The 20,636-nt window shown below is 40.7% G+C and overlaps 3 protein-coding genes across 3 annotated transcripts; 1 reads left to right on the forward strand and 2 right to left on the reverse strand.

Annotated features, from left to right (window-relative positions):
* Positions 1-1,541: 1,541 nt before the first annotated feature.
* On the reverse strand, positions 1,542-2,944 carry LOC6577461 (odorant receptor 35a). Its single transcript, XM_002003392.1, has 4 exons — positions 2,069-2,944; positions 1,909-2,004; positions 1,665-1,847; positions 1,542-1,592 (listed from the first exon to the last, which is right to left on the reverse strand). The coding sequence occupies exons 1-4, from the start codon at positions 2,942-2,944 to the stop codon at positions 1,542-1,544; spliced, it is 1,206 nt and encodes a 401-aa protein (XP_002003428.1).
* Positions 2,945-8,859: 5,915 nt separating this feature from the next.
* Positions 8,860-9,785, reverse strand: LOC6577462 (seminal metalloprotease 1). Its single transcript, XM_002003393.4, has 2 exons — positions 9,544-9,785; positions 8,860-9,485 (listed from the first exon to the last, which is right to left on the reverse strand). The coding sequence occupies exons 1-2, from the start codon at positions 9,764-9,766 to the stop codon at positions 8,938-8,940; spliced, it is 771 nt and encodes a 256-aa protein (XP_002003429.1). The 5' UTR covers positions 9,767-9,785; the 3' UTR covers positions 8,860-8,937.
* Positions 9,786-11,527: 1,742 nt separating this feature from the next.
* LOC6577463 lies at positions 11,528-14,853 on the forward strand. Its single transcript, XM_002003394.4, has 4 exons — positions 11,528-11,881; positions 11,970-12,072; positions 12,170-13,187; positions 14,316-14,853. Exons 1-4 carry the CDS (start codon positions 11,700-11,702, stop codon positions 14,735-14,737), a joined length of 1,725 nt encoding a protein of 574 aa, XP_002003430.1. The 5' UTR covers positions 11,528-11,699; the 3' UTR covers positions 14,738-14,853.
* Positions 14,854-20,636: the final 5,783 nt, after the last annotated feature.

Here is a 20,636-nt window from a genome sequence, read left to right on the forward strand (position 1 = left end):
AATATTTCACTGGCTTACGCAAAAGTACAGCAAAATGTGAAATTTACCAGAGAATATTAAAAATGTGCCATGATAAAAATAAACGTATATATATATATTTTATTTATATATAAATAAATATTTATATTTATAAATAAACTAGCGGCTTCCAAATATTGGGATTTTGGATATTATTCACATATACTTATATATATTATATATTAAATTTAAAATTGTATTTTTATATGTTATATAAATAGATTGATTTTGTTTTATCCTCTCATGTCTTGTAACCATTTTTTTTTTTTTTTTTTTTTAATGTTAGATATTTTCTGGATATGTTTATATTTTTAAGAAATATTTATATATATAGATCTATTGATTTTCCAGCTTTTAGACATTGGAGAGGGTTATTCAAAATAGATAGAGCACGTGTTTATATTTAAAAATAAAAATATGTTTTAACACATATACGTAAATAGAAATTTAATATATAAATATATGCTAAGAATCTTTGATGTATAGATAAAATATAATTTTCGTATAATCTTAGGTTAAGCAAAAGCTAAACTATTATTTGATATCTAAGACGAGTAAATACTATTATTAAATTTTAATTTTACTTTTATGGATGCAGAGCTGGAAAAATAAGTTATACTTATATAATTATATTATATATTATATACATGATCTATATAATTTAAATGATCTTAATAAACTCGTCTGCTGATAGCAGTGCAATTTCCGTTCGTCAAGACTTTAGAAATTCCATTTGATAATCCCAAAGCTATTTCAAGTTTAACTACTTCGACAGCGAATGTTAGTTGAACAGCTTTATTTCTGCTGTAAAATATTCGCCGCAAATGAAGTGCAAATTAGCTACGCGTGTGAGCCGGTGCGGTGTTACATTTGACTATCAAAGAGGCATGCCGTGAAACAAGCCCCAGCAAGCACGACGAGCACGATGGGCACGATGAGCCGCCAACTTATCAGTGGGAGCGAGCGGGAGGGAGAGACTCAGATTTTTATGGGAAAACTTTTATTCATTTGATGGGAAAAACTTTAATAGATTAATTAAGCAAAGCGCTCGCATTGCAGGAAATTGAAACCAACAAGGGAAAGAGGGAGAATTCAAACATAGCAAGTGAAAGAAAAAGTGTAAGATTTATGACAAAGACTGTAGATCAGCTGCCTTGGAGCGCTTCTAATTTCAATTGCAAATGCCAAAGGCGAAAGTTTTTGACAGTTTTTGCTGAAATTGTGAATATTTTATTGCCTATTTTCGGGCAGATGCACACGCTTAACACAGAAACACATACATACATAAATATTGAGTGGCGTCGACAGCGGGCAGCGATGCGCGAACATCGCCTTTTATCGATTTAATTTAATTAAAATTAATTCAGCAATAATTGACTTTTAATATGCAATCATTTGTGTGAGAGTGCTGCGATAGCTCCTCTGCGAAATACCCGATTCTGAAAATTCGCATTATGCATCATTAACAAATTACGATTTATTAAATTGTGCAGACGCTGATAGCTGCAATTGAGGCCAGACGCTCAGCGCATCGATGTGAGAAACGTGAAGTAAGAGAAGGCGCCCTGTAGTATCTGCAATGAGAGCGAGAGAGAGACAGACAGACTGAAATGAAATAACTGTAAGCAAAAGATGTGCGTGTTTACCTTTATAACTGCCTGCAGGCTGACTCGAAAGTATTTTAAGCCCGTCATATAGTAAGTCCTGCAGCTCAGCTCGATTGAGAGCGCAACGAGCTTTATGAGTCGCAGATTCTCACATGGATTGGTGGAGTAATAGATCACCTGTTCCCATTGCGTTTGATAGTACATGGTGCTCAGGGCGTCTGTCTGCACGGTGAGATTTTGAATCTTAGTTTCAAACTCAACTAAGATCATCTCTAGCTCTTACCACATAGGCCAGGTCGGAGCCCAGCTTACCCAATGTGAGCAGTTCTATTGTCTTGGCACCAAACCACATCGGATATATATAATTGCCCGTTGGACTCTGTCGATTAGTTAAAAGCAAGTGAATCAACTCTCGGCTATCACACACACACACACACACTTACCACAATCGTCTTGAAGCCCAGGGCGCAGAGCAGGAGCGCGCTACCGGCGAACATTGCAAATACGCGTACCGTGAAATGCGCCTCGAGCTGCTCTCCAAATTGATTGAGGGCCACGTTTTGGCGCAGAGTTTTGACCAGCAGCTCGCGCAGCTGCTGTGCCATTAGTGGACGCTGTCGGGCGGCCAATATCTGCTCAATGGCCGCGTCCATGTCTTGCTGCAGCAGTATGTAGCGACCTTTTAGGTGGGTGAGCAGCTCGCAGAGGAGCGTCGTCTCTCCGAACTCCGCCGTAGCTATGATGACACCCACCCAGACGCTGCTCAGGGTATGGGGAACGAATAGGTAAAGGGGCTCAACATCGAAGGCCGGAATCATGGGATATACAAATTCCTTTTGCCTCCTAATCAGCATCATGATAGGCGCTATCACATAGCCAGAGACGGCCAAAACATATAGTGAGGCAACCAGTCGATTGGGCAGCAGCTTACGCTCGATTTGCTGAAAGAGTTTCGGCTGTGCCCGACGTTCCACATAGATCGAGGCGAAGTACGTTTGCAGCAGCTGATGCAGATCTTCCCTGTAGAGCAGAGCATGCAAGGAGCGCAGCTGAAACTCGAAGAGGATCAAGTAGGTGGGCATCCCGGTCAGCAGCGTGTCCAGATTGTTGCGCTGCGAGCGCAAATATCGCAGCTCTGCGTCGTTATGCAGCAACAGGACGAAGCAGCCAATCCAGGCACAGACGTAGTCAAAGCGACGCCAAAAGGTCGAGGTGGCCGCATCGAGGGGCCAGAATATGTGACTGTAGCGGTAAATAGTCAATGGCCAGGAGAGCTCCACTCTTCGGCCATCAGCCAGCCGAGGCACGTAACGAACCATAATCCAGACTATAAGTGACTCTTAAGCAGACATTGGCTTATATACTACAGTATCAACACACACATACATACATACAGTAGCCATTCGCTTGAGGGACTTCGCTGTTGACAGTTGGCAACTTTTTAATGAGCTCTCCCATGCGTGCAATGGCTCAATTAAGTTATTAGCCCAAAACAGAGCATTGGAAACAGTTCAAACTTTAACAACAATTTTGGCTCATTTGCTATGTAATCGTTTTGTCCTCAAATATTTGAGCAGAGTTTCCCCCTTAGAGGGGTACTGCTTTCAATAGCAGAACCTGATGACGTTAGCCTAAGTAAAATTGTTTTCAACTCAAAATTGTTTTGAGTTAATTATTTGGATTTTAAGAAATATGTTTCTGCTATGGAAATTTCTTATCCTAAAATGATTATTAACCTTTTGAACTTATCTTACAATACAAAAAAAAAAAAAAATCTATTGTCAGTAACATGGGTAAAAGAAAAAAAATGTGTATAAAAGCCGCAAATATTTTTATTTTATTTGAATAAGTATATTTGAATTATTTTGTTTTTTTTTTTTTTTTTTTTATTTGCACATATATTTTAATAAATTTAAATGTTTGTTTTCCATAATATTTGTTAACATATTAAACAGAGGTAGAAGGCATATCTACGGAAAGTAAAAGTACATTTATATTGAGTCTAATATGCACAAATATAATATTATATAATACAAATATATGAAGGCAATTTCTTAACTGGAGCTGCTCAACTAATTTTCTCATTATAGAATAATTTTAACTCTTTATTTATTTCGTCAAAATCCCTTCAAGGAATTTATATGATCTAAGCACAGCTTGCATATAAAAGTTGATTGTTTGATTCTCTACGCTCTCTTCGAGCAACAGCAATGATCAACCAAAAAATATCATTCTCTCTCGCTCGCACCTTGAGCGAGGAACTTCCGTTCTTTTCGTGAGCAAATAACGGTAATCACATTCACTCTCAATACACCTACGCAAGACAATATGTTTGGCAAGCTCACACTCACACACACACTAACACATACAAAAGACTTTACGCTTCATTTAACTCAACCCAACGGCCGAAAAACAACCGAAGTGAAATGAAACAAAAACAAAAACAATGCGAGTCGATCGCAAACGAACGCGTTGCACTCAAGTCCAATGCCTTTGGCTGCTCCTCGAGTAAAAGACAACAATTGAAGATATTTTGAAAAAAAAAAAAAAAGGCATTATGATAAAACACTTAGCCCCTTCGGCTAATTACCTCGGTTTTCATTTGAGACCCAGTTGTATTTTAATCTACAGCGAATATCTCTCTGCACAGAATACCAAAGTAATCAACAGGGCTACTCCAATCCAACCAGCAGCACTCGCCATGCTTTCAGGCTAATATTGTCGAATGTAAGTCCGCTGCCTTAACGCCCCCAAGGCAACTAAGTCAACGCTGTACACTAATCCCCTATGTGTTCATTTAGTTGGCGCTGCATAAAAAAGTCACTTAAGTAATTCATAAAAATCAATTAACTCCAAAGCGCAACTTTTGCACCCAGCAATGGCATTACTTGCCCTTGCTTTGCAGTAGCACCCCTCCACTCCACTTCACTCCAGTCCACTTGACTTCGCTCTGCTGCAGCTGATGGCAGTCTGACGCATTTGCGGCTTGCCATCTGCAGATAGTGGCAACAGTTTGTGTTATGAATATTTTAAGAGACCGTTAAGCAACAGAGACAAACAGCGCAAACAGCGGGAAAAAGCGAAAAAGCCCAAGTCCGACATCCACTCGCCTCATTCAGCCCAGAGTCCACTCCACTGTGTCTATGTATGTGTGTGTGTGTGTGTGTGCTCAAAGTCCAGTTGGAGCTGCAGTTTGCTCGCCACATTCATCTTAATTTCCTGTCACGACAATGACAACGACGTTGCCGCTGCTCAGACCCGGCACGCTGAACGCCAGTCGAGCCAAGAGTGCGTGTGGCAACAATGAAAATCCGTAGAAAAAAGAAGCCCTCAATTCCACCTCTGCTTGCCCCAGTCGCACTCCACAAGCAACTGATTTTTTTCTAGCGCTTTTCAAGCCTTTGTGGCAAATGTTTTGCAACAGCAACAGCAACAGCAACAGCAGCAGCAACTGTGTCTAGTGTCCGTCGTGCTCTCCGTCCGTGGGCTTTGTTTTGCCATGTGGCATAGCGTGGTGCGAGTCCATTGCGATGCCGAATGCCATCAAACGGCAAAGGGCCAAAAGCGTTTCTACAGGCATCCAAAACGGCGGCATAAACAACACAAATGTGAGTTAGCCATTCGCTGTGTGTGAGCGAGGAAGCAGGGCAAAAACTGTGTCTGTATGCGTGTGTGTGTGTGTGGCAGCTTCCCTTTTGCCATTGTGTGCGATGCTATCGCGTGCCACAGGATATTGCACTCTAAGCCAGTAGATGGCGTCATGTAAAGCTGGACAACATCCGATTAAAACTTTACGATGTGCGTGTATCCCAGACGTCCCTCTGTGTGTGTGTGTGTGGGTGTGTATGTCTCTGCCTGTGTATGTGTGCAAATGGAAGTGTGCTGGTGTGTTCTCGTTGGTCAGCAAGTGGATAAATTCTCATTTACTGCTCTTTTAAGCACGTTGTTTTTGTCGCTTTTTCTTTGCTTTGCTTGTCAGCTTGAAATGCCCTTACTAATGGTCGGGTATGCGAGTTCTTTGATTGACCTTAAAACTCATTAATATTGTGTTTTAATGTATGTCTTGAAGTTTTTGATTTTAATTGTATTGACTGCAGTACACTGAGCTTTGGGAAACAGCAGAGATAATTACACAGGCTTAACATTCTTAAAGCTTAAAATTCGAGAAATGTGGTTTATAATACATTAGATAATATTCAATAGATACAATAATAAATATAATATTATATAGATAGATTTTTTTTTCCTCTTAATCGCTTTCCCCTTCTCTCTATGTGTTCTTCTCTCTGTTTATCATTCCCTCTTTCTCTACAGCTCTCCCTCGCTCTGTCTGACTCTCTCTATCTCTCCCCTACTCTCAATATTTCTCTCTCTCTTTTTCACTCTCATTCTCCCTCTTTCTATTTCACCATCACTGTCGCTCAACTGTTCTGACCTTATCTGTTTCTATTCAGCTTATAAAAAACTATATAATTATCACTTTTTAAATAAATTTAAACTATTTTTTTTTTTAAATTTAAATTTCTATTTCTATGTTGATTGCTGATTGTTGATTGTAGTGTATTCAATTGTCAGCTGTCAGTCGTCTGTTTTATTTTTTGTACTAAATGTGCATACAGCTGCCGCTGCTGCAGCGCCCTCTGTTGGCTAGTTTCAGCATGTGTGTAAATTGTCCCCTCGTTATGGGGCTGAGCGTGGCTGTTGCTGCCGGTGCTGCTGCTGCTGCTGCTGCTGATGGGGCGGGAGGTTAGTGTTTGGGGCAATAGCGCGGCATGTTAAACTGACCGCAAGCATTGTTTATCATTAAGTGCGGCCAACCGGTCACCCGACGGCTCCTCTGCCCGTTCGCCCTCACCCCCACTGGAGCTCGGCTGTCTGTGCGTCGAGTGGCCATGGCCAGGACTCTGCTGCCTGGGCCGACTTGCTGCCACATGTGGCACATGACATATGTGTCAGAGGGCTGTGCGTGCCAGCGGCTCTTTCTTTCCTTATTTATTTTTATATATATATATATTTTTTTTTTTTGGCTGGCCAACTGGCCAAACATGTGTAGCGGGATTCCATCTTCATGTGGTAGCTGCTGCAGCTTTCGGTTAATGGAGCCGTTAGTTAGTCGCAGAGCCGTCGTGTCAACCCGAAATCTAAATGAAATACGTAGCTTAAAGAGCTCAAACATTAAATAAAGCAAATCGAATAAACTGCAAAGTTTTTTGGCCAACGATTCCCTTTGTCCTGGGGCCCCGTTGCCCCGCAGAGTGCAGCGAGTGCATGCAAAACTTTTGTAATTAGGAAGCAATGTCGGTCATTAGCAGAGCGAGGCGACTGCGGAGTAGGATGCATGGATGTGGGTGGTGTGGGTGGAGGGGGCGGTGGGAACGGCAACTGCTGCGGCTGCCATTCAGAGAAGCTACCACAAAAAAGCGTCAGAAGTCAAAACAATAACGCAAATGTTCAGTTCGACCAAAAGGCAAAGGAAAACTCATTCGATAGCCACGAACTCGAAATGCGCTTTATATTCCACTTATAGCTAAAGCTGAGATCATTTCAGCTTTTTTCCCGCCAGATCTGACATTGTTCAAAGTCTGCTCGCGTTAATATGCCAAAAGCTCAATTTTTTTCAGTCTTTTCCGGTCAGTTCTGGGTTTTTCCAAAGTTAAGTCTAAGGCGGTCACTGATGCCATATTAGCTTTTTCCGGTTAGATCTGGCTTTTGTCAAAGTCCGATCGAGTAAAAAATTTGCGGGAAGCAAAAATTCTAGCTATTTTTAGAATTTTTTCTTAATTTTCTATGTTTCAATAATGTGTAAAATTCACAGCTCAACTGTTTTTTGGTTGCATTTCCAGCTAAACACTTCTTAAACTACTTTGATGAAAGTCTGAAGTCTGAAGTCTGAATTCATATGAAATTTCTCTTCTTCTTCCAATCAATCTCTGATGCAGCACGAAGTAATCCCATGAAGGAGCCATTATGCTCGGACTCAAGACTCTTGAGCACCGCAGCCAAACAAAGAGCTACTAAACGAACTCGGGCGATGGCACCCAACATTTTGGCTAACAATACTCTAATAGAAATTGCAAAAAGTCAACCAAACAGAGATGGGAATAGGGATGGGGGATATTTGGGGGCTGCTTTTGTACAATTGGACGAGCATCAAACGTAATTTTAATAAAGTTTGAATGCAAAAGTTTCTGATTTGAAATGCATATAAAAGTTAACTACTTCCGACGCTCGCTGCGAACGAAAACTGCAAAAGCTGAATGTGTGTAAAAAGTTTGCTATTTTTATTTTATTTTATTTTTTATTCTTATTTCAAGTTTCTTTCCTTCGTTCTTGTTGCATTCGTCGTGGCGATCGAGGGTCGCGTGGAGAGTGGACGACAGACGGCCACTAACATGGCTCAAACAAACAGCGGATGTGGCAGGGCACTGGTCGCGCCTCCTCCTGCCCAGAGACGCCACGACGCTGCGTCGCGCCAGGTCATGGTCATAAATTAAAGGCAACAAACCGACTGCGGAAGTAAGTCGCAAACGGACGAACAGCGAGTGCAAAGACAGCGCTGCTGCTGCCACTGCTGCTGCAGTGTGCTGTGCACTGTGGCGGCGTGGTCGCAGCGCCGACAAGTGGATTTGTGGCCATTACATCTTGAACCACACAACCGACTGTCCGGCTCGGACAGGCAGCTGAAGCTGTGCGGAAGCGCAAGCTGTGCTGTTAAATAGCCTCGAGTCAGCCGCTGCCTCAGCTTCAGCTTCAGCGGCGTCTATCGTTGTCGTCGTCGTTGTCGTTGTCGTTGTCCTGGCTAACGATCAACTCGCAACAACTAGCCCCAGGCCGGACTTCGAAGTTTTTTCGTGGAGCAACTGAAGCTGGATGTAGATGCAACGGATGGAAGTGTTTCATTCCACCAGCGGCAACTGACTTCCCTCTCACACTTACTCCTCCTACTCCTGCTCTCTCGCTCTGTCTATCTGTCATTTTCTGCATCTCTTCTTATTTTCTCCTTTTGGATTTGCAAAGACTTTTCGTTTAGCGTTTTCTAGATATGTTGCCTTGGCTTCTGACTTGAATATGCATCTAAGAGTAAGCTCAAGTGCTTTCATAGAGCTTGCCCGACTAGCAAGTACCCTGTGTTTGTTTAATATCATAATATACATATAATATAAATATGTAAATATCATTGCCTAAGCTGAAATTCTCTTACTAAATTATGCGCTAATTGAACTATCAAGCAATATCCATTAAAGGTAGATAATACTCTTTAATATTTTATTCACATATAACTTCATGCCAAATCTCTTTCAATAATTGCAATTTACACCTGCAATGGGCACTTATACATGGTGTTGAGGCGGAGTATGTCGGCTTTGCTCAACCCAAGTCTTTGGCCCATTTGCAATTCACCCTCGGGCTGCAGGGCGACAATTGTGGCTTCGCCATTCTTTGAGAAGGCTTTGCTGTTGTAGTGCAGAACACTGCCGTAGTCATATTTGACATCGAAGCTCTCGACTCGGTCCGCTTCGTACTTCTTGAAGTTGCCCTCCTTGCCCTCGGTTATGTTTTCCTCAACAATTTTCACGTACTCATCGCGATCCGCGCTGCACTGCTGATGATGGAAGCCCAGAGTGTGCAGCAGCTCGTGCTCTATGGTGCCCAGTCGAAAGCAACCGACGTCCACGGCGGCCGGCTTCAGCTTGAGGGTCTGCTCGGCGCCGAGGTAGCCAACCTTGGAGCTGCACCCAGTCTCCGAGACAGTGATGAACACATAGTCCAAAGTATTCGGCGGAACGGGCACAAAACGTATGCAGGAGACAAGTTCGATGCGTCGCATTCCCAGCTTAATATGTTCCGTTTGCTCAGAGTCTATGATAATGGGAATATATTGAAATCGTGAATGGAACATCTGAGGTGCAACACCTACTGAAAGCCTCGTCTATCTTGTAGGGGACTGTGGTATTGGCCCAGCGTCGGGCCGGGGCTATTTCTCCATTTCGTTGAACCTCCACATCCATGTCGCCCTGGAAGTAGCCAGCCGTAAGCTCCGGATCAGCTTCCGCCTCCTGCTCCTTGACGGGTGCCCCCCAAGCGCCCAAGCAAAGGCAGGCGATTAGCAGAGGAACAAAGCGTGGCCGAGCTGCAAACATTTTTAACTAATCCGTTGAGCAGTTCACAATTGCCTAATTGGCCCACAAATAACATTTTTGCTTGCGAATTATAAAAAAATATCTCAGGCTTGATAAAGGTAATCAGCTTTCGATTCGCTACTTATTATACCCTATACATGCGGTACTGGCGAAAGGGGGTCTATTGATTTTATGTTAAGAGATTCTCATTATGTCTTAATGAGTTATTTGTAGATGTTTATTAGGTGATTTGTCGTCATTTCTTCATATCATGAATGAAACTGATTCGAATTACAAAAAAAAAGAAACGACTTTTTTTCAAATACCTAATTGACACATTACTCTTCAACTATTTTAATAGTACTGTGTTCGGCAATTTCTTTTATATATTGCGTGATTAGGCTAATCAGCAATAATTGCTGGTATTGTTTTTTTCCTGTTCTTTCATATATTTCTCCCAGCTAAATATAGTAATAACTAGTAAATGAATATAAGCTAAAAAAAAAAAAAAAATAAAAAATAAAAAGTGTTTACAATTTATATAAATTTTAATTTATATTTATTTTATATCGTATATGCTTAAAATATATAAAAGCTGATGCGCCTATATACACTTTTCGATTTGTAATATATTTTTAATATATTTAAAATCTGAATAATTTATGACCATTCTCAAGGTGTGCAATATACATACATATATTTTTTTTTTTAATTTTTTTTTTTTAGTTTTTTTTCTTCACCCATTTTGTTTTTATTCATATGAGTGATTAGGAAAACCCAGAAACAATTTCTAAATGGAGACAACTGACACTTTTTTTAAAGTTTTATTAGAGTTTTGTTAAGTTTTTATATGTAAAAAGCAAATCACTGAGTCTTAAAAATGTGGGTGCAAACATATGTATGTATATGATTGTATATTCAACAACCCTCAATGATGCCAAAATAATCAAAGGCAGCAATATGTAGCACATTAATTAGACTTTTTAGCATATAATATAACAATCAAACAATTACTACAAGATATATATAAGTCCTTGCAAATCCAATCTTTGCTCATATCTATATTTTATAATATATTCTAGGTACATATATGTTTATATATAAATATAGTATCGATTAACTATACTTTTTCATACATCAAAGAGATGAAACTAAAATTGTTTTTAAACTCTCCGACTTTTACTACCCTTCTTACTTTAAGAACAAGTATACTTATTACAAAAATATTATGAATTTCCCAGTACCAATTAGTAAATATTCATATACTATATAAATCAATATTATATATGTACAATCATTATAAAAAGGTATTATATTAATACTTAATTCAAATATAGTTCATAGATATAGATATATAGTATATGTCACTCATTCATTATTACCACATAATCATCGTATATCACTAATCTGATTTGTGATATCGTCTAATCAGGCACAGTGTCATCTCTATCAAATCACATCTATGCATCAGCGATGCCTTAAAACTGGGATTTCCAGTCGCTCACCTGCGTACAAACTTCAACAGCTAGTCCAAAACTTTATGACAAACAAAGCAGCCGTCGGCAGCTGTTGGAAAGCACTTGCCTGCATTTGGGCCAGCTGTGTCGATAAGCACCGATTCGCTTATCTTATCGCACTGGAAGACCGTGCGCTACTCTCCGCAGAGCAAGGTATATTTGTCAAGCGATGCAAGTTCGCTAATTAACAGGTGTGGCGGACGCATAAGCTCAGGCCACTGGAAGCAGCGCCGCACTTAGTCATGACTCGAGGAGTGTGGAGCAAGTTATTCATTCAGTTATTGTTGGTCGACAAACGTGAGGTGTTTTCGAAATAGAATTCCCAAAGATAATAGATAGTAACACGAAAAGAAAGAAAAATACAAATAATACGAAGGCATTGCAAAATGTCCAGCAATTGAATCAAATTCGAGCAATTCGAGTCCAGGCCCCAATCGATGGCCCTGCAATGCGTGATCAAGCCAAAAATGTGGCTGGGCCTTAAGCAAACACTACTCTATGTGGGTCTACTGCTCTGTGTGGTGCTCCAGGTGTGTCGCAGCAAGACCCCACTGCAGCTCAACTGCCCCACCGTCTGCCAGTGCGATCTCCATGCGCAGCGCAATCGAGCGATCTGCAGGTGTGTGAATTTAAGCATTTAGTTCCACTTTCATTTATGTATTACTTATCTTATACATATACACACTTTCATATATACATATATCTAGAGCCAAGCGCTTGATAAGCGCCAGCATTGACATGCCCAAGTCTGTGGAGCTGCTAGACCTAAGCTATAATGATATCACCAACATTGACGCCGATTGCTTCGAGGTGAATTACTCAGCTGATGTCTGACTAATTGAGAATATATATATGATGTATGATATATATTTACTTACATTTAATTGACTCCCTTCCATGCCGACAGAGCTCTGTGCATCTGATCAATCTGACGCTGGCCCACAATGCCATCCAGACGCTGCATGTGAATGCATTTGGTGAGCTGCGTCGCCTGCGCTCGCTGGATCTCTCCTACAATCGCTTGGAGCAGCTGGACGAGCATCTGCTGGAGGGAAATTCACATCTGTTGCACGTCAATCTGGAGGGCAATAAACTGGCCAGCCTGGGGTCCGGGCCACTGTTGCGCAGCAGCTCGCTGCGGTCGCTCAACTTGCGCAATGCCCAGATCAGTCAGCTGGGCGTGGAGCTGTTGAGCGCGCTGCCCCAGCTGCGGCAGCTGGATCTGGCACAGAATATGCTGATTACAGTGAACATTCATGTGTTCCATGCGCCGCGCTACTTGGCCTCGCTCAACCTGGACGAGAATCCGCTCAACTGCGACCGGGCGCTAATTAAGGTCGCGACCTGGCTGAATTTGCGTGGCGTCGCTGTCAGCATGAGCGAGTGCCTGGAGGAGCGGCTGCCAACCCATCCGCTGGACGTGCAGGCGGATGGCGATGTGGAGGAGAGCGGGAGCCCCTCACTTGCTGAAACACTGCAAATGGAGCGTATGGAGCACGTGGACAGCGACAGCATCGCGGATGAGCCCAAGTCGGTGGCCGAAGTGTGGCGCGAGCTGCCCGACGATGCGAATTCCGATGAACAGCAGCAGTCGGAGCAGCCGGAGCAGCCGGAGCTGCAGCCCGAGGGGCAGCTATCAACGCTCATCGATGTGTGTGAGGGAAATCGCGATCAGCTCTGCCTGCGCTATCGCAACTGTCTGGAACGCGTCAGCCACGAGCTGCTGGCGGGCAACGCCGGGCAGCCGCCCGAACTGGTGCAGAGCCCCAACACATTCGACGAGGACGATGTGAAGCTGGCCTTCGCAGTGGGCGGCGCCACCGGCATCTGCATGGTCATTTTCATAATCAGCTTTGCCCTGTGCATTAAGAGCGGCTGCGAGCTGCGAAAGAAGCGAGGCCAGCCCTCAGCCAATGGAGAAGCATGTGAGTTGAGTTGTGCATAATATAGCCAAAGCTCTGGCATTAGATTAGAGCGATGTCAAAGCGAGACGAGCGGCATAATTGGTTAAGTAGCTGTCAGTTAGCAGAGCTACGAGCTTACAGCTGGAATTAATACATCAATTATCTGTTTATATTGGTTAGAGTAGGAACAGCAGATTCAATAGTAGATGCATAAGACTTATAAAACAAAAATCTCCAAATTATAAGAAGGAGTTGCAATCATAGCTGCATAAAAAGTTAGTCAACAATATTTATTTATTATAGATTAGAGTATAACTAACATAAAAATTAACTTAAAAAGTAATTCAGCTCAGTCAACATTAAAGGCTCAGTTAATCTAAGCAAAGTTCTCCGCAGACTCACTCGGCTTTACCCAGCTGAATTCTGAGCTCTTTCTATCACGCAGCAGCTAATAATTACACTCAGAGCTTAAAGCTTTTCTCTCTTCAGTTAGTCTTCCCTTTCTACATATGTGTTGCACTTACTCACTCCAAGCTCATTTATGCTCAAGAGCAAGCTTAGCACACACACACACACAAATACATATGCAATATTGGGCTGCGCTGCTCACTTGTAATTTCTTTTCTTTGATTTCGTGTCTTTACTTACAATTTGTCTTCAAGCTAGAAAAAGCTATATATGTATGTTTGTACATATGTTTGTATGTAATTGATCTCGCATTAAATTTAAATTGCCTCTCGTGTTAATTACTACTCAGTTAAAACGGAGAAGACTCTAGTTAATCTAATTGCGGCCAGAGTGGCCTATATATATATTAGCCTATAGGTCTTAAGCTCAATTAACTTAAAACAATTTTTGAATCATTTATCAATTAAAATAGAAATAACATTCGAAATGCAGAGTATTATATAACCTGTTTAGACTGTTTAGAATATTAGAAATCACTGTCCGCTTGCTTTGCTTCTCATTTGGCTGCGCTTGACTCCTCTTAATACCTCTTGATACCTCAACAAATCCTCTATATATTTTATGCATATTTCTTTGTTTTTGCATTTTACCGCTTTATCAATCCTGCCTAAGCCCTGCAACAGGTCGGCAACTGTTCACTTGAAACAGCTCAGTGCTAACTCTGCTCTTGCTCTCTTGCAGCCACAGTGGAATCGTTGCCGCCGCAGCAGCTGCCCACGATTCACACCTGGGCGCCGCCCACGGTGCCCACGCGTAATCCGCGTCGCTCCAATCCGCAGCGAATACGAAATGCGCCGTCGCGGGCTCTGGTCCGTCAGCCCTATGGACCCGATGACAACTTTGTGTCGCGTCTGTTTGGGCGTCCGGCCAGGCATCAGTACTATCGCGCCATTAACCAGAACACGGCGACACTAATCAGACGTCTGAGTCGCAGTAATCTGTTTAGCACTCGGGATCGGGATCAGCCAAGCAGTCCAGAGACGCCGCCAGCGGCCACAGCGAGATTCTACACAGATGTTGTGGAGACTGGCGCAGTGAGACCGGAGACTCCACCCCCCAACTATGGCGATGTGGTGGTCATTGAGAATTGTGATAGGAAATAGAATAAATCAAGCCTCGAGCTCCCTTTAAGCACACACACACACACAGCCACATTCAAGCAGTAGGCATTATAAAATAAATCTTTAAGCACGACTTAAGGCGACGTCTTTATAGTTTACGACAGCCTGCCTCTTCTTCTTCTTCTTCTTGTTATTCTACGTCTCCTCTTTTTGCTTCATACCAAAATATCAATTGGGGATTCCTTCGGACTTTTCTTTTGTTGGTAGCATTACTTTTACACGACTGCAACAAATCGCAATAAAAACTTTTGACAAAACTATCAAAGTTGGCACACAACGGGAACAGGAAGAGACTGCGAAATTGCCACAGCCAAATCTGCAACATGCCCCTCAACACCCATCACCCCCGCCTAAAATTCTCTCAAAAAAAAAAAAAAAAAAAAAAAAAATGATTCAAGTAGAAAAACTTTACACACTCAAATAAATGCAAGCGTGAAGCGTGTGCAATAGAGGACAGGAAATGAAGCGGGTGTCGCCCAGCCAGCGGATGTGGCAAGACAAATCGAAAGCTTCACAAAAGAAAACAAAACCAAACAAAAAAAATATATAACAAAAACTATAAAAAAGAAGCCCCACTGCAAACTGGGCAAAACCAAACAATTTGCACTGCAAAAGCAGCCAAAGTGTCTCAAAAGAATCAACCGCTAAAACTAACCAAGCTACCATTAAAAACATAACAGCGATCTGGTCGGGCATGGCCGACTGGTAGATACTCTGCAAATTAAATTTATAAATTATAGCTGTCATATACTTAACTTTGCTTATAGTAATTAATATGGTATTTGAGTAGCCTATTAATGTGTATTTTTTCTACTTTAGACATTTATTTACAAACATATATTTTTTATATTAATTAAAGGCTATAATCAAGAGAAAATAAAACAAAAATAAAAGTATTTGTGCTTATATATTTATATATATATTATGTTAATGGTAGTATATTATCTTTTTATTAATTAATTCTGTATATTAAATTACATATTATATTATATATTATGTATAAAAACAAGAGTATTTAATAAAATATGCATTTTTTCTTTTTTTTTTGCCCCAGATGTTTATTAAAAGTTTTATAATAATATATATGGATATATATATATATATATATGTATAAATAGTTTAATATATTTCATGCACTTTGTAAATAGACCCCAATCTTAATGTTTTTAGCACTTAGGCACTCTCTATTTCTACCTTTTTCTAAATCAACTTTTTCTACCATATGCTAATTTCAAATCGAAGCCTATTTTTAACAAATATCTTTAAGTAAATGTAAAGCTAGAGAGAATGCTGGCCATTTTTTTCATTGAAAAAATAACAAACTTAGATAAATAGCAAAAATATATTAATTAAATATCAAATGCAATTAAATATCAAATTTCAAAATCACAATTTGTATAAGCACAATTAAATTGCTCACAGCATTTATAAAAAAAAAAAAAAAAAAAAAAAAAAAATGCCCAATGAAATTTAAAGCTGATGCATCAAAAATTCATCATTTTCAGACTATATCTAGATCAATTCTTAATTTAAAAAATTCCCATCCTGTTGCTCCTCTCAAAAAGTTTTCGTTGCCAAATTCGCGGCAACTCTGGCTGTTCATGTGGCTGTGGCTGTGGCTGTGGCTGTGGCTCTGGTAATGTTGTTGCTGTTGAATATTTGTCTGACTGTCGCTGTTTGTTGTTTGTGGCAGCTTTCATTGCACTGCGCTGCACGGCGCTGCACAAAAGTTAACGTATCCTGGGACCCAAAGTTGCGTTGTCAACAAGCGAACGCAAAAAGCGAAGTCAACCGGGCATAAAAACGTCCACCAGCGGGAAGAGCAAATGTTCCAGAGCGTGAAAAAAAACAGTATATATATATGTATATAGTATATATCTAAATCCAACATTAATGAAAAACTTTTTGCATAATCCAAGAGCAGCGGATGCCGCTGCTGCTGGTGTCGCTGGGGCTTAGAGCTGAGCTTTTGGCCAGACAGACAAACCCAACAAAATATCTAGAAAAGCCAGCCAATGCCATCGGCTGCAGACACTAGCCGAACACTCAGTCGAACTAAAATACTTTACGCTAAAGAGAAAAAAAAAAAAAAAAAAAAAAAAAGAATGAAGAAAACACAGCAAAGGTGATTCAAATTCAATGGCTAAGCTATTCAGAAGCAAAGAGAGTTGGTTATGCGGTTGTCAGCTTTGCCGACTGAGGGCCGAGCGGCTTAAAATACTGCGAAGGTTAAGCCAGAGAGAAAAGAGTGAGTGAGGAGCAGCTCGTCAAACTGATACTGATTATGCCAAACTGATACAAATATGCCAAGGGTTAGTCTTGGGTCAGCTGCTTCAAAATGTCAAGGTAGAGCAAGCTCTACTAAAAGATATTTAAGAAAAAGTGTTGAAATTTGATGACCAAGCCAGACACTCCATAGACTCTCTCAGTAAAACAAATGGGGAAAATGTAATTGAATTATGTAGTGAAATTTCTTAAGTTGAGCTTGCCATACCTGCTTATTTACTAAGATATATTCAGAATACTTTAATTACTCAACGAATAATAAGACCTCTATATAAGTTGGGGATCTGAATTCTGTGTTAGGCTAAGTTCAAATAACTGAACGTTCATTGAGATTGACTTTATGCAAATGAAACATTATTTATATTACTTACTAAGAAGCCAGTCTTAAGATTTTACTTCCAGTTAAGACTTTCTGATGAGTGTCTATGCCTTTCCTTAACATTAAAGTTAAAAAAATCATAAGTATTCACGCTTTCTGCTCTTGTTTTAACTATTTCAAAATACAGCTCGAGTGTCAATAGATTAAAAGTGAGTACAGTATTAATAAAGCCACAAATTAATGTTCACCTGGGACACACCTGAGGTACATCTGTATACCGTTGTATAGCTTAGGTAACTTACATTCATTTCCCACTCATATATTCACTGGTTGGTCTGGCGAATCGGGAAATAAACTTCAAAGCATTTAACAGTTGTTCACTGACCAATACACCTACCCATGCACTCGCGCCACGCCCACCGGCCAGCCAGTTTACGATGTAATCTGCACAATGGCAGAGCACAGTTTTAATTGCTGTGACACTGCAGATACGGCTGACTGAAGCTGGAAATTGGTCAGACTACAGGGAGGGCAACAGGGGGCAGCAGAGGCCAGCGGAGGGCAGAGGGGAGTTCCACTTGCTGCTCCGACTTCTGTTGCTGTTGTCGTTTTCTAATTTGATAAAGATAAAAATCATTTTATAAATGCCGACGACGTTGCCATCAAGTGTATGCCCCTGACAGGCGAGTCCAGGGCTTAGACATATATATACAATACACACATACATATACATATATATATATATATATATATAGTGTGCAGCTTGGCTCTTAATTGAATGCTCATTTCAAAGAGGACGATGCTGGCAGCGTTGCCAACGTCGTCGCAGTCGACTTTAATTGCATTTTTATTTCATTTCCCAGCAATTATCGCTGGTTCGTGTTCAAATTTATAAGCTCCAGCTACTCGCTCGACTTGCACCTGTCGCCGCAGTCGCACCTGTGGCAACCTGCTAAGCTCCAAAGGTCAATCGTTGGTCAACCTTACCAGATGTATGTATGTGTCTGTATATGTATGGAGGGTCTGTGTGTGTGTGTGTGTGTAACTAGTTGAGCATTGCGGTGTCCTGTTGTCGTAATTAAAGGTTGCCCTGGGCCAGTCCGGAACAGGGGCGCGTGCTTCCACTGCAGCAAGTTGTTGTTGGCGTTGTTGTTGCCACATTTTAGCAATATTTATAGTTGTTGCAACGCTTTGGCATTGGTCTTAGTGGAAGCCCAACTTGTCGTTGGCAGTTGTTAGCAAAGCAATTAGCATGAGTTTGTTATTGCAACACGGCAGCAGCGCCAACAGCCAACTGTCCAAGTCGGCAACAGTTGGGAAGCATGCTGAAAGTTTTTCGGTTGCCGCCCCTCTAAAGACCTCAATCCGAAAGCAAAAATTAAATTTATTTACTTTGCTGCATGGGCCAAAGTGTTGCCCATGTGGCATTTAACTCTTAACAACAAATCAAATGTAAGCGAGACTGCGCAACAGAGAGGCACACAGCCGTCGGTCATGCAACCCAAAAGCAATTCAGCTGAATGGGGAAAGGGAGTTCAGGTGCTTAACTCCAATTTCCCACCAAGCATACAATTAAAGTTTAACTAACTAACGAAACTCCCTTTACATATAGGCCAATTAGACTCGGGCTTTGCATTCAATTAGATTATCTTGTTGGTAATTTGAGATAATTAAATACACCAAGCTGCATCCCCTTCTTCGCATTTACTCTTGAGACCCTCAAATACTCCTCATTGAACTCTACTCGATTTAAGGTGGCTGCTCAATAACTATCGACGTAATGGCTCTTAAATAACTTTTGCTTCAATTTACCTCTAAGCTTGCATTTATAGTTTAACAAGCAAAGTATTCATTATCTATAGTCTAATTAGACGATTCCAATTAGTTTTTGGCATATGAAGAGCGGCTCCTCTTGGTAATTTATGAAAATTTAATACCGGAATATTTTTTATTTCATGTCTTCTCTTTGCACTTAGTCTTGAGACTCTTAAGTATACGTGTACTTAACTTTCGTCAATTAAAAATGTATTTTCCATAGCTAAGTCTAAAATTCGCGATTCCATTAATTTTTCATGAGCTCTGCTGATTGAAAAATTAATACAAAAAATGCCCATAATAAATATATTTCGAAAAGAAAATATAAATAAAATATATTTTAAAAAGAAATAAAATATATTTCAAAAAGAACTTACACAAAAAATTATATATCATTTTTTTTTTTTAATAAAAAATAAATAAAATATATTTTAAAAAGAATATTATCTATATATAAAAAAAAAAAATATATATATATATATACATATTTTTTTCAATATATAAAATATATTTCAATAAGAAATCCGCACATTAATTAAACTGAAAGCTGCCAAAACAAAGTTTTGAGCCCAACAACTGAAAATTCAATTGTAAAACGCAAGAGTTTAGCTCCGCAAATCTACCGAAATATTTCCGCCGTAATGTATCTGGTTTAATTTGATGTAGTGAGGCTAATTGCCCGTTGCTCAGCTCCGATAAGTCCCTGGTGACAATTAATTTTTAATTTAATGCACATAAACTGGGCAGCCTCATTCAGTCAGACGCTTTGCAGCGACAGCCACTCTTAATGGCATTTTGGGTCCATTTCAATTTACATGCGAACACAAAAGGACATACGTTAGCACACACACACACACACACAGAAAGAGGGGAGAGTGGGGGAGAGCAGAGAGGTCACACTGCCGCTGGCTGCATTTTACACGTGGTTCCTGCCAGGTGCCAGCAACGCTTTAAAGATGGGCGCACGGACACGCCTGCTGCTCCACATGCTCAGCCAGCCAAAAGCGCCCCAGGGATGCGTGTGCTCTTCTCTTTTCTTCTTCTTCTCCCTTTTTTTTTTTTTTTTTTTTTGTTGTGCTTGCCCAAAACATTTGCCTTCAATTTTACTGTCAGTTTTTTACACTCTTACACTTCCCTTTCCTTTTGGCCACCCAGGCAACTGGTTTGGCAGTTTTGTTGTTTCACTTTATCGGCCAAGCGGCGTACTCCAGCTTCCATCCACTTCAGTCGGGGTTTTTCCCCCTCTCACTTGCTATACTCATTTGTTTTTAATGGCTCATTTTGTTGCTGTAGCTGTTGAGTGATTGACTGGACTGTTGGCCACGTGCTGGCCTGTGCGTTGGTTAACATGTTGATTTGCGTGTGCTGGCCAAGCTTCTAATTAACACATCTAACAACTTAACTTGCCAAGCTTTTCTTTTTACCCTCCTCATCCTCCTGCTCTACGCTGCTCAGCTCGAG

This window comes from Drosophila mojavensis, unplaced genomic scaffold (genome assembly GCF_018153725.1).
Source record: "Drosophila mojavensis isolate 15081-1352.22 unplaced genomic scaffold, ASM1815372v1 contig_36, whole genome shotgun sequence".
NCBI lineage: Eukaryota > Metazoa > Arthropoda > Insecta > Diptera > Drosophilidae > Drosophila > Drosophila mojavensis.

Excerpts from the sequence above, each read along its gene's own strand:
- LOC6577461 (XM_002003392.1), bottom strand. The coding sequence starts at position 2,944 with ATGGTTCGTTACGTGCCTCGGCTGGCTGATGGCCGAAGAGTGGAGCTC. Across the intron at positions 1,848-1,908 it reads GCTCCGACCTGGCCTATGTG|ACAGACGCCCTGAGCACCAT; the intron begins GTAAGAGCTAGA and ends CTCACCGTGCAG. Across the intron at positions 1,593-1,664 it reads GCCTGCAGGCAGTTATAAAG|ATACTACAGGGCGCCTTCTC; the intron begins GTAAACACGCAC and ends CTCTCATTGCAG.
- LOC6577462 (XM_002003393.4), bottom strand. The coding sequence starts at position 9,766 with ATGTTTGCAGCTCGGCCACGCTTTGTTCCTCTGCTAATCGCCTGCCTT. Across the intron at positions 9,486-9,543 it reads CAAGATAGACGAGGCTTTCA|ACTCTGAGCAAACGGAACAT; the intron begins GTAGGTGTTGCA and ends CCATTATCATAG.
- LOC6577463 (XM_002003394.4), top strand. The coding sequence starts at position 11,700 with ATGGCCCTGCAATGCGTGATCAAGCCAAAAATGTGGCTGGGCCTTAAG. Across the intron at positions 12,073-12,169 it reads TTGACGCCGATTGCTTCGAG|AGCTCTGTGCATCTGATCAA; the intron begins GTGAATTACTCA and ends CCATGCCGACAG. Across the intron at positions 13,188-14,315 it reads CTCAGCCAATGGAGAAGCAT|CCACAGTGGAATCGTTGCCG; the intron begins GTGAGTTGAGTT and ends GCTCTCTTGCAG.